At 36.6% G+C, this 14,025-nt stretch overlaps 1 protein-coding gene across 1 annotated transcript in view; it reads left to right on the top strand.

The window, feature by feature from the left end:
- TPRG1 (tumor protein p63 regulated 1) overlaps positions 1 to 10,752 on the top strand; it is a gene marked incomplete at its 5' end in the record, with an annotated part of 100,164 nt that extends 89,412 nt beyond the window's left edge. Inside the window, one exon of the mRNA XM_080654296.1 lies at positions 10,323 to 10,752. Within this exon, the coding sequence (XP_080510422.1) occupies positions 10,323 to 10,517 (195 nt within the window). The 3' untranslated portion in view covers positions 10,518 to 10,752. The remainder of the gene's footprint in view (positions 1 to 10,322) is intronic.
- Positions 10,753 to 14,025: the final 3,273 nt, after the last annotated feature.

The following is a 14,025-nucleotide window of genomic DNA, read 5'->3' as shown; positions in this document are numbered from 1 at the left end:
ATAAAACTAATAAAAATAGAGCAGGTCTAATTGATTCTATTGTAGGAACTTAAGCAGGTTACTTGCTTGGCTTCTTTCCTTCCACACCCTGTCCCCAAACCCTCAGGAATTTCTGTCCCAACATTATTAATAAGACAACTTCCTTTCTTCTAAAAATAATCCTGGTTTTATGATAAACTATATTGTCATCCACTCTATGAGGGAATCCAGTGTTCTAAGGAATGTGGTTTGAAAATTACTGAGTCTGATTTTTTTTCTCTCTACCTTTAGAAAATAAGGAACATAAATTTTTGCCTAAACATTAGAATTTTATTACTATTAATAACAGTATTTTATAGGAGAGAGGACTTTAGGACTTAAGTTAGGTTACCTGAGTCCAAGACCTTGCTCAGCTGCTTTCTAACTATTTGGCATTAGATAAATCTCTAGAACTCTTGGGCCCTCTGTTTACCTATTAGATTCCTTTGCATTGTCCCCAGTGCTGAGCATATTTTCCAACAAAAGTTCATTGAATTTGTTTATTTCTAACCCCCACCCTTTATCCTATCTTGTTTAGGCTATTAACTTCACTTATGGATATATTGTTCTTTTTTTTTTCTTTGCGGTAATTATTTTTATTTTTTAAATTAGTCATTGGCATTTCCTCGAATGCCCATTCCACCCCCATGTCTTTATTTTTTTATTTTTATTTTTTATTTATTTATTGATTAAGGTATTACATATGTGTCTTTATTCCTCTATTACCCCCCACCTCCCATTCATGACCCCACCCCCCTGTTGTCTGTGTCCATTGATTAGGCTTATATGCATGCATATAAGTCCTTTGGTTGATCTCTCCGCCTTACCCCCACCCTCTCCTACATTCCCTGAGGTTTGGCGTTCTGATTGATGTTTCTCTGTCTCTGGATCTATTTTTGCTCATCAGTTTATATTGTTCATTATATTCCAAAAATGAGTGAGATCATATGATATTTATCTTTCTCTGCCTGGATTATTTCACTTAGCATAATGCTCTCCATCTTCATCCATGTTGTTGCACATGGTAAGAACTCCTTCTTTTTTTACCGCAGCATAGTATTCCATTGTGTAGATGTACCACAGTTTTTTAATCCACTCATCTGCTGATGGGCACTTAGGCTGTTTCCAAATCTTAGCTATGGTGAATTGTGCTGCTATGAACATGGGGTGCATATAACCTTTCTGATTTGTGTTTCTAGTTTCTTGGGATATATTCCTAGAAGTGGGATCACTGGGTCAAATGGGAGCTCCATTTTTAGTTTTTTGAGGAAACTCCATACTGTTCTCCACAGTGGCTGCACCAGTCTGCATTCCCACCAGCAGTGCACGAGGGTTCCTTTTTCTCCGCATCCTCACCAGCACTTGTCATTTGTTGATTTGTTGACAATAGCCATTCTGACAGGTGTGAGATGGTACCGCATTGTTGTTTTGATTTGCATCTCTCTGATGATTAGTGACTTTGAGCAGGTTTTCATATGTCTCTTTGCCTTCCTTCTGTCTTCTTTCGAAAAGTGTCTATTTAGATCAGTTGCCCATTTTTTGATTGGGTTGTTTATCTTTTTTTTGTTAAGCTGCATGAGTTCCCTGTAAATGTTGGAGATTAAACCCTTATCATTGATATCATTGGCAAATATGTTCTCCCATGCAGTGGGCTTTCTTGTTGTTTTATTGCTGGTCTCCTTTCCTGTGCAAAAGCTTTTTATTTTGATGTAGTCCCATTTGTTTATTTTCTCTTTAGTTTCTATTGCCCTAGGAGCTATATCAGCATATGTCAGAGATGTTTCTGGCTGTGGATTCCTCTAGCATTTTTATGGTTTCTTGTCATATGTTTAAGTCCTTGATCCATTTTGAGTTTATTTTTGTGTATGGTGTAAGTTGGTGGTCTAGTTTCATTTTTTTGCATGTATCTATCCAATTTTCCCAACACCATTTATTGAAGAGACTGTCTTGACTCCATTGTATGTTCATGCCTCTTTTGTCAAATATTAATTGAGCATAGGGATTTGGGTCAATTTCTGGGTTCTCTATTCTATTCCATTGATCTATATGTCAGTTCTTGTGCCAGTACCAGGCAGTTTTGAGAACAGTGGCTTTGTAATAAAGCTTGATATCTGGTATTGAGATCCCACATACTTTGTTCTTCTTTCTCAGGATTGCTGTGGCTATTTGGGGTCTTTTTTTTATTCCAGATGAATTTTTGGAGAGTTGTTTCTAGGTCTGTGAAATATTCTGTTGGCATTTCAATGGGGAGTGCATTGAATCTGTAGATTGCTTTGGTTATTATAGACAGTATAGACATTTTAATGATGTTGATTCTCCCAATCCATGAACATGGTATATTCCTCCATCTGTTTACGTCTTTCTCTATCTCTTTTTTCAGTGTCCTGTAGTTTTCTGCATATAGGTCTTTTACCTCCTTAGTTAAGTTTATTCCTAGGTATCTTAATTTTTTTGTTGCAATGGTAAATGGGATTGGTTTTTTAGTCTCTCTTTCTGTAAGTCACTATTGGTGTTTAGAAATGCCATAGATTTCTTGGCGTTAATTTTGTATACTGCTACATTGCCAAATTCATTTATTAAGTCTATTAGTTTTTTGATGGAGTCTTTCGGGTTTTTTTCTGTACAATATCATGTCATCTGCAAATAAGGACAGCTTTACTTCTTCTTTTCCAATTTGGATGCCTTTTATTTCTTCTTCTTGTCTGATTGCAATGGCTAATACTTCCAGTACTATGTCCAACAGGAGTGGTGAGAGTGGGCATCCCTGTCTTGTTCCTGTTCTTAGGAGAAATGGTTTTAGTTTTGCCCATTGAGTATGATGTTAGCTGTGGGTTTATCATATGTAGCTTTTATTATAGTGAGTTATGATCCTTCTATTCCCACTTTGTTGAGAGTTTTTATTAAGAAAGGGTGTTGGATTTTGTCAAATGCTTTTTCTGCATCAATTGCTATGACTATGTGATTTTTACCTCTCAATTTGTTTATGTGATGTATCATGATTATTGATTTGTGGATATTGTACCATCCTTGCATTCCTGGGATAAATCTTGCTTGGTCATGGTGTATGATCTTTCTGATGTACTGCTGGATCCGATTTGCTAGAATTTTTTTGAGGTTTGGCATCTATGTTCATGAGGGATGTTGGCCTGTAATTCTCTTTCATTCTGTTGTCTTTATCTGGTTTTGGTATTAGGGTGATGCTGGCTTCATAGAATGAGCTTGGGAGTGTTCCTTCCTCTTGAATTTTTTGGAATAGTCTGAGGAGGATAGGTTTTATTTCTTCCTTAAATGTTTGATAAAACTCCCCTGTGAAGCCATCTGGTCCCGGGCTTTTGTTTGCTGGAAGCTTTTTGATGACTGCTTCAAATTTCTTCCATAATTATTGGCCTATTGAGATGTTTAGATTCTTCCTGATTGAGTTTTGGAAGGTTATATTTTTCTAGGAATATGTCCATTTCCTCCTGGTTGTCCAGTTTGTTGGAATAGAATTGTTCATAGTATTTTTTAACAATCCTTTGTATTTTGGTGGGATCTGTTGTTATTTCACCTCTTTCATTTCTGATTTTGTCTATTATGGTCCTCTCTCTTTGCTTCTTGGTGAGCCTGGCTAGAGGTTTATCAATCTTGTTTATCCTTTCAAAGAACCAGCTCTTGGTTTTGTTGATCTTTTGTATTGATTTTTTGGTCTCAATGTTCTTTATGTCCGCTCTGATATTTATTTATTTATTTTTTAAATATATTTTATTGATTTCTTACAGAGAGGAAGGGAGAGGGATAGAGAGTTAGAAATATCGATGAGAAACATCAATCAGCTGCCTCCTGCACACACCCCCACTGGGGATGTGCCCACAACCAAGGTACATGCCCTTGATCAGAATCGAACCTGGGACCCTTGAGTCCGCAGGCCAATTCTCTATCCACTGAGCCAAACTGGTTAGGGAGGCTCTGATCTTTATTATTTCCTTCCTTCTGCATACACTGGGCTTTTCTTGTTGCTCTCTTTCTAACTCTTTGAGTTGTAGGGTTAGGTAATTTATTACCATTGTTTCTTTTTTTTTTTTTTTTTTTTTTGCAGTAGGCTAGTAGAGCTCTGAAATTCCCTCTCAAGACTGCTTTCACTGTGTCCCATTGATTTTGGATTGTTGAAACCGCTCTAACTGGTTTTCATTGTAATTTCTTGCCATGATGTTTTTTATTTCTTCCTTGATTTCTCTGGTAACCCAGTCATTGTTTAATAGCATGCTGTTTAGTCTCCATATGTTTGATTTTTTTGGATTTTTTTATTGTAGTTGATTTCCAGTTTTATGCCACTGTGATCTGAGAAGATGCTTGATATGATTTCTATCTTCTTGAATTTGAAGAGCCTTTGCCTATGACCCAACATATGATCTATCTTTGAAAATGACCCATGTGCACTTGAGAAGAATGTATATTCTGTGGCTTTGGGGTGAAATGAAGATGTCAATTAATTCTATCTGGTCTAGTGAGTCATTTAGGATTGATGTTTCTTTGCTGATTTTTCGTTTAGAGGATTTGTCCAATGGTGATAGTGGGGTATTAAAGTCTCCCACTATGACTGTATTGTGTCAATCTCTCCTTTGATATCCTCCAGGAGTTTTTTTTTTTTTTTTTTTTTATGTATTTGGGTGTTCCTGTATTGGGTGCATACATGTTTACCCGAGTTATTTCTTTTTGTGGGATTGCTCCCTTCAGTATTATGAAGTGGCTTTCCTTATCTCTTGTTATGTCCTTCACTTTGAGATCTAATTTGTCAGATATAAGTATTGCTACCCCAGCTTTTTTTCATTTCTATATACCTAAAAAACCTTTTTCCATCCCTTCACCCTCAGTCTGTGTGCATCTTTTATTCTGAGGTGGGTTTCTTGTAGAGAGCAGATATATGGGTCATGTTTTCTCATCCAATCCATTACCCTATGTCTTTTGATTGGGGCATTTAATATTTGCATTTAAAGTTACTATTGATAGGTACTCATTTGTCACTATTTTTTTTCTTTACCCCTGTGTTACTTCTTTGCTTCCTTTTTTTTTTTTTTTTTTTTTTTTTTTTTTTTTTTTACAGCAGACCCTTTAGCATTTCTTGCATTGCTGGTTTGGTGGTAATAAATTCCCTTAGTCCTTTTTTGTCTGTGAAGCTCCTGATTTCACCTTTAATTTTGATTGATAGCCTTGCTGGGTACAGTATTCTTGGATTGAGACCCTTCTTTTGCATGACTTTGTATATTTCATTCCATTCCCTTCTGGCCTGATGAGTTTCTGTTGAGAAATCAGTCGCTAGTCTGATGGGGGTTCCTTTGTAGGTAACTTTCTGTCTCTCTCTGGCCGCTTTTAAGATTCTTACTTTGTCATTGGCATTTGCCAATTTAATTATAATGTGCCTTGGTGTCAGTCTTTTGGACTTCATTTTGCTTGGGACTCTGAGCTTCTTGGATTTGTGTGGGTTTTTTCTTCCCAATATCAGGGAGGTTTTTTGTCATTATTTCTTCAAACAGGTTTTCTATTCCTTGCTCAGTTTCCTCTCCTTCTGGAACCCCTATTATGCGGTTGTTGTTTTGTGTTGTCCCAAAGTTCCCGTAGGCCCTTCTCCTGCTTTTTAATTTTTTTTTCTAGACGCTGCTCTACTTGGGTATTTTTTCCTACCTTGTCTTCTAGCTCACTGATGTGGTCCTCTGCTTCTTCTAGTCTACTCTTGATGCTTTCTATTGAGTTCTTTATAGCAGCGATGTCTTTTTTCATTTCTTTTTGGTTCTTTATTTCCTCTTGGTTCTTACTCATATTGTCGAATTTGTCTTCCATTCTTTTCAGCCACCTTATGACCATTTCTCTGAATTATTTCTCTGACAGGTTGCTTGCCTCCATTTCATTTACTTTCTTTTCTGGTGATGCCTGCTTTTCTTTCATATGAGGGCTGTTTCTTTGTCTCCCCATGGTCTCTCTTCTTTGGGTGTCTGGTTATGTAGTTCTTTCTCTCCTTATCACAGGCGAAATCTGACCTTTCCGTGGTGGAATTTAGAGCTCCTCTGAATCCGCGTGTTTGCGCCAATTGGGGACCAGTGCTCTGGGGTTCGCAGCTGTTTGGTGGGTGCCGTAGTTGCAGATTTTCAGGCTTCTGATAACATCCACTTTCCCCTTCACGATGGCGCGGTCTCCGCGTCCAAGCTGGTGGCTCCGCGAGGAAACCCAGCAGCAGTGGGGGCTGCCCAGTCAGGGGAGCCGCGTACAGCAGTCCCCCAACTTCTCCTGGAGTATAGCTGTCCCTTAACTCACTAACAGACACTCTCCATGCGACCCTCAGCTGTTCTTTCTATCTGCTCCGGGACAAGGCTTGGGACACGTCTGTCTATTCTGCTGCCATTTTTTTCCCAATATATTGTTCTTGACTTCTGGATCTATAATTATTATTATGGCATTTTTAGCTATAGACATGGACTTTTCATCTGCATATGTCTTCATGCTCTAGGCTCAAGTATCCAGCTGGCTATTGTAAATCTCTAAAAAGCTTAATTGTTAAACACTTCAAAAACACATCTAAAACAGAATCCTTGAGCACTCACCACCTCCAACTCCTACTCTCACAGGCTTCTCCAACTCAGTAATGATAGTACCACCTACTGAAATGATCAGACCAAAATGCTGGATGTCATCTTTGATTCCTCTGTTTTCTCTTGACCTCCTATATTCAATGATATCAGCAAGTACTATGGCTGTACCTTGAAGAATATTCCCAATTCAACCAGTTCTCATGTTCTCAACTGTTATCTGGTCCAAGCCACTATCATCTCTTGCCTGGACTACTGAAGTGACCTCCAAACTCATATTTCTGCTTCCATTCTTTACCCTAATAGCAATTTCTTCAAACAGCAGCCAGAATTATTTTTAAAAAACACACATACATGCAACATTAAACTTGTCCTTAATATCACTTCAGTCTGAAGTCCTTAATATTGCCCACAAGATTGTTCATGCCCTGTTCTCTTACCCCCTTTTTTTGGTCACTGTAACCTAGTCTTATAGGACTTTTATGTGTTCCTTAAATCAGTGGTCGGCAAACCGCGGCTTGCGAGCCACATGTGGCTCACGAGCCACGGTTTGCCGCTCTGTTGACTAATGAATTTGCTGACCACTGGACTAGACTAAATGTTACTGTGTAGTTGGAAGCTATGAGGATTAGGCAATTGTGGCATATTGTATGCAAAGAGGTAAAGGGTAGTATATGACAGTGGTTGGCAAACTCATTAGTCAACAGAGCGGCAAACCGCAGCTCGTGAGCCGCATGTGGCTTGCGAGCCACGGTTTGCCGACCACTGCCTTAAGTGAACTAAACTCATTGCTACCTCACAGCCTTTGCATTGCTGTTATTTTCTTCCTAGAACACCTTCTCTAAATAATCACCTCTTTTTTATCATTTGGACCTCAGTTTAAGTTTTGCTGCCTCAGAAAGACTTGCCCTGAACATAATATGTAAAGTTTTCCTCAGCTACATTGCTATTTATCCCTTTATCACATTTGATTTTCTTCCTAAAATTTATGACTATGAAAATCACTTGTATCTACTTTTATTTTTTGTCTCATACCACAAGAATATAAGTCCCATGAGAGCAGGACTCTTGATTGTCTATTCACCGCACAGAGAACATGCCTGGAGTATAGTGTAGGGGCTTCATCAATATTTCTTGAATAATTTTAGATGCCCTTTCAACTTTTAGTGGCACACAGAGTTAGTTTACAGCACGGATAGAAATAATTCATGTACACACAAAATTAAAGCAACTAAAACAAAATGACACTGGCTAAACTTACATAGCTGGTAAGTAAACTGAAAAATTACATATTATTTTTGACATTAAGAAGCAAAGTTTTGCCTGAGGAAAGTTAGTTCTAATAGAGTTGAACACAAAAATAAGATAGCTAAATCAAACTCAAGAAAGTAATATTAAAAATAATATCAGAAGAAAACGTATAGTGACTAAATTTGAAATGGACAAAAATAAAAATCTTGTAAAAGTTACAAAGAAAAGAATCCATTCAGAGGAAATTTTTAGATGAAAAGTAGAAATTAAAATGGAAAAAAAAATCTAGAAAGTATTTCACTGATTTGGATGGAAAATTATTCAGTGAACTCATTTCATTTGTCTGGGTTTATTCTGAAAATCCACAGATATTGGTATACTCTAGCAAACTCTATATTGTCTTATCATCAGTGACTAACTTTTTTTCTGATATTATCTTATAAAAACAGAACTTAATTCAAACTGAGGCTCTAAAAAGAGAAGTGAAATTACAATCTGTCACACAGCTAGCAAATTACAAGTTTCATTTACATAGCTTTTTTTCTCACTCAGGTGTGAGGTCAACTAGTAATAATAGGTACATCTTAAATTTTGGTGTTTTTTTGTTTTGTTTTGTTTGTTTTTTGTAAGGAAACTAAATCTAATATGGAAAAATGGTTTGTCCAAGAGCAACTTGTTATAAAATTAAGAAATTCAGATAAAACCATATAGAAAATTAGATTGTGGTGAGACTATAGGCATATCATTTTTTATTCCATTATCACTCCTATTTTAGTTCTTTAAAGCAAAGATTGACCTCCTGATGGAGAAATGGGAAGAACAATTTATATAGTATGCTTAATAATTTGAATTGATATTAGAATATACTCTAAGAATTTTAATATAGATTAGTGATCCCTGGGAAATAGATTTGGGTTTCATTGTGAGTAGGTCCTATTCCAAATTATATATATATATATATATATATATATATATATATATATATATATATATATATATATATATTTAACTATGATCCAGAAAGTGAGTGACTTTGGCTAAGTCATTTTCCTATATAAGAATTGGTTTCTAACATGGAAATGATGATACCTTCTGTTATGTATCTGACAGCTTTATATTGGAATCACATGCTGGATATAAAAAAGCTTATTGGAAATATAAAGATAAAAGCTTTCTCAATCCATTTTCTTTTTTATATTTCTGTTTGGAATGCTCCCTGAATAACTCTCCTATTCACTCAACTGGACTTTGCTTGATCAAAGAAATATATTTTTTTCACACTCATTTTACTAAAAGTTAATGGTAGGCTGATCTAGTAATTCAAATGTCTTTGTTAAGAATTTATCTTGCTTGATGTCTTAGTTCTTTCACCTCTGTTTGCTTCATTCTTAGTTAGGTTCTCACTATGTGTGGCAAAAACAGCCATGGATACCAACAGATTAGTATTCTATCAGTTTCTCAGTCACATTGTTCAAGTGGCCATACCTGAACTAATCTTTGTAACTAGAGGAATGGATTCCTCTGAGAGATTAGGCCTGTCATTGCTGAAGTCAGCCCCACCTAAACTACTTGCACTAAAGGGAAGAGAGTGGTTCACCAAAGGAAAATTGAAATATTCTTACTAGTATTAGAAGAAGAATCTCAAATGGTGGAAAGGATGCTGGGTCAGAAAAACAACAGCTGTCAAGTAGGCCCTCCCTAACCTTATTTCACTAATTGAAATCCTATTAACACTTAAAGGATTGTCTTAAGCATCACTTTTTTTCAGTCTTTCCTGACTCTAACGGTGTATGAATTCTCCCTCTTTTGTGTTTCTTTAGCATATTATGCTTCTCTTTTGCTATTTGTTTTTGTGAACCTTGTATAATAATTGCAAGTTTATTTTTTAGATTATTATTGTATCACTTGTTTACGGAGACTATATCTTCCTTGTTTTTACATCTTTAGAAGCACCCAACAGGTATCTGATTCATAATAGACTATCAGCAAATATGGGCTAAACTGACTTACAAATGTTGCACAAATTATCCTATATAATAAAAGGCTAATATGCAAATTGTCCTCTCAATTTGGAGTTCAACCAGAAGTTCAACCGGGAGTTCGACCAGGGGGCAGGGCCAGCCTGCCAACCTCCCACAGTCCCTCTCCTGGCCAGCCCTGCCCAATCAGCCCTGATTTGGCCAGGCCTGCTGGACCCCACTGTATAAGAATTTGTGCACCGGGCCTCTAGTGAATAATAAAAATAAACAAGATAAGGTAGATTATTTTATGTACATAACTTATTAAGTGATTAATTACTTAATGATAAATAAATGATTAATTTACTAAAAGACTAACAGAAGCAACATTAACAATTCTGAGAAATGATTCTTATTTAAGAAGTAAGAATCACTGTAGCTCCCAAGAATTGTCAACTTTGATAAGAACTGTTTGGGGCGGGGGTTTGTCTGGACCTAATCTGCATTCACTAACTTTGTGCCTTCTTTTCCTCTTCAGCTGTCTGGGTTCATGTCTAAGCTTGTTCCAGCTATCCAGAATGCCCTCAAGAGTTCAAGTGGATCTGGAGGAGGAAAAAGACTGATGGTGTTAACTGAACCCATTTTGATTGAGACCTACATGGGACTGATGTCATTCATTGGAAACCGCAACAAACTTGGCTATTCCCTTGCCCGTGGGAGTATTGGTTTTTGAAACTCTTTTTGATGTATATCATTCATAGATATACCATTATTGAAGATTCTGGTTCAGCCCACCATATTTTTGGACTGAAATAATTAACTACTTTTAAATAGTATTATATGATTTTAAATATTTAGTATCTTAGAAAATCTAAAATCTTGATTAGACTGATGGAGGTGCCCTTCAGATCTTATGTAAGGCTAATCAAGTTTCCTAAAACCAGAAAATAAATTTTCCTAAACCCATTAAATAATGTTATCAAATGAATATCTGATCATAAACTCAGGACAGACTCTCTGGGTCCTTGTTCCTCTACCCTCTCAATGAAGGCATTTTCTAGGCCTTGATCTTTAGCCCTCTGATCCTGATCTTCTCTCTTATTGGTGTACTCTGTATTATATTAACTACCCTTCTTATGAGAGTGTCTTCCAAATCCACATTTGCGCCCCTGATATTTCTTCAAGATTCAGTTTTGCATTTGTGTCTGCTGATCATCTATAACACTGTTCCAATAGCCTCTCACATTCAACATCTTTACATGCCTGCATTTCTCTGTGGCATTTTCATGGACCCAGTCATTATTCTTGAAATCCATGAGTTTTGATTTCTTTAAACTCCTTTCCAAATACATTCCATATAGTATCTGTCTTAATCAGTTCGGGCCGCTATAATAAAATATCACAAATTGGGTGGCTTATAAACAACTAATATTTATTTGTTACAGTTCTGAAGGCTGAAAGTCTGAGATCAATATGCCAGTATGGTCAGCTGAGGGACTCTCCTGAGGTTGCAGACTTCATTATATATCCTCACATGGTAAAGGGGCAAAGATGTCCTCTTGTGCTTCTTTTATGAGAGCATTAATATCATTCACAAGGGCTCTGCCCTCATGACCTAATCACTGCCTATTGGCCCCACATCGGGCTTTAAGATTTCAACATATGAAATTTGTGGTGGGGGATGGGACACAAACATTCAGGCCATAAAAGTACCACATCTGTATGTGGCTTAGCATTATACACCAATTCCCAGATGTCAGACTGTTCATCCTTCTTTAAAAATTGTACGTATACTTCTCCTTTCTATTCCCACAGGTATATTATTAGATCAACATTTTTTTAATTTTAAATTCTGCTCACTTGGAGAATGGCCATAGTCTGTTTTTTTTTATAGGTCATAGCCTTTTAATTAGGGTTCTCACTCCAAGGCTACTTCTGATCCAATCTGCTCTTGGTTGCCAGATTCCTAAAGCACAATTTGATCATAGCAGTCCCTGCTCAGGAATTTTCAATGGCTCATTTCTGTTTACAGTTTTTTGTTCAAACATTTTTTTTAATAGCAGGCCCTTTTGTTCTAATGGGTGTCCAATATGTAAAATAGATAGAAGTAGGGCCACAATGATTAAAGTTAGAAGTGGTAATGCCACTGGTCTCCTTCTTTTGGGGTCTCAGAGGGGGGTCCCTGTGGAATGTTTATGGATCCCAAAGGGTTTTGAGGTGCATCCTAACTCATTCTGTTTCCATTGTTCTTCTTCCTTTTATTTCCTCTTTGTATTTCCTTGACTTATGTCTCATTTTGAACAACCTGAGAGATTATCTCATCTTTTTTCAATTTTTCAAGTTTCTTGTATTTTTCAAAATTCCAATTTTACCTTATTTTTAATTTATTTTGAATGTTGAACACCATATACATTATTATAATCAGCTTTTTGCCTGTCCCAAGACTCAAAGTTGAGAAACCTTGGTAGGTTTCAAATGAAAAAATTCAGGCATATTTTGTGTGTGTTTTGCTTATGTGATATCTATTTTTTAAGTCTTTGAAAAACTTACTTCCTCAATTCCTAAGATTTGTCCTCCGATGCATTCACAAACATCAGTTTGATGGAGGCATTCAGAACCCAAACCTTGAATAAACCTCATTTCATTTTATCTTTGTTTACTTCTATTAGTATTTCCCTCCCTCTTCTCCCCCTTCCCAGTATCCACTTTTCCCCCCATGATAGCAAATATTGTTACAATCCCCAAGGCAGGGAACTTCTATTCAGACTGTAAAAGGAAATGTTGAAATTTTTAGCTGTCCTGTCAACAGTAGTGGAAAGAAAAGTCATTGGATTGTTTTGGCAGTGGTTCTGAAGTCCTCATAATTGGCAAATTATTATAACACTGTTGCCTGAAAATCCCCATTTGCCTCAAGATAGTGGCATTTGTTGGCAGAAGCATCTGAAATGTCCAGCCCTTTCTCTTCAGTTACCATTTAAGGATTAGCCTGACAATTGACTTCTCTCTGCATAGTTGTCCTCTTTGTAACCTAAGCTGGACTGTTCCCAAATGACCTTCTAAAGGACGCATTGTAATATCGTCAATGGAATTAAATCAGAAAACATGAGAGGAGGTAGATGTCTCTGAGCCCTAAGGTCCAGTCTGTAACAATAGAATATTCATTTAATCTCACTGAAGCTGTTCAGTATGGAGAACTCAGAGATGATAACAGGATAACTGTCTTCACATTTCACAAAAACTCTCCTGAGATATATGCTATAAAATAATAAATGTGACCTAGAAAGCAGGATTATGATCCGAGGATGAGAGAATACAAGAACTTGGATAGTAATGTAAAACAAGAATAAACTCTTAAAGGTAGAAATGTCCAAAAATAGAATGGGTTGCTCCTAGAAAGAGTGAAACCCTTATTGCTTGATGTATTCAAGTAGAGACAGATCAAGTGGATATTGTGAAAGGGATTGCTGAAGAGACAATTGATGTAATCCTTTAACCTATGATTTTTAAGATCCTCCAAATCATTGTTGCTATTGATTAGATAATTAAACTCCTTTTTGTTTAAAAAGAGTTAAATCAGTCAGGTGAGACCTTGGAAAATTACTTTAACTTTCCTAAGGTTTAATTTTTTCATCTGCAAAGTGGAGGCAATAATACCTCTCTGCCTTTTTCATACAGGTCTTGTGAGGACTTAATGGAATGAGGTAAGTTATTTTATTAAAGAAAAGTCATTGAGTACTTGCCTGCAGAACGATGTGACTTTTGCAGCAGAAAGTGGGGTAACATCCAAAAACACTAAATTCAGTTCTCCCTTAGAATGGTTTCTTGGTCACGGTAGACCCACTGGCCATCTTTTTCTCTGGTGACAGTTGATGTTCTCACTTGGCTTCTCAGAAAACATCCCCAAATCATAGGACCTAGTGTACATGTGGGTTTTTCCTTCAGACTATCATCTGGACTATACCAATGGAGTTTCCAAAAGGGACACCATAGGTTTGATTGGGAATAGGTTTAGATACAAAAGTCATTTAATATGAAGCATGTAATCATTTAAATGACATAGTTGGCCATCTTCTTTATCTGATCTTTATCCAATTTGGGAATTCCCACTAGAAAATCCCAGAAAGTCTCCTTTCAGAAACCGCTTGAGCATCTCTATTGACAGCTTACTCATAGTCTTCTAGTATATTTTGACTAGTTTTGATGCTTAGAAATTTCTTTTTCTGTTTACTTAGATCTTATAA

This window comes from Plecotus auritus (assembly GCF_963455305.1).
Source record: "Plecotus auritus genome assembly, chromosome: 2".
NCBI lineage: Eukaryota > Metazoa > Chordata > Mammalia > Chiroptera > Vespertilionidae > Plecotus > Plecotus auritus.
This window is presented reverse-complemented; position numbering and strand designations above follow the sequence as displayed.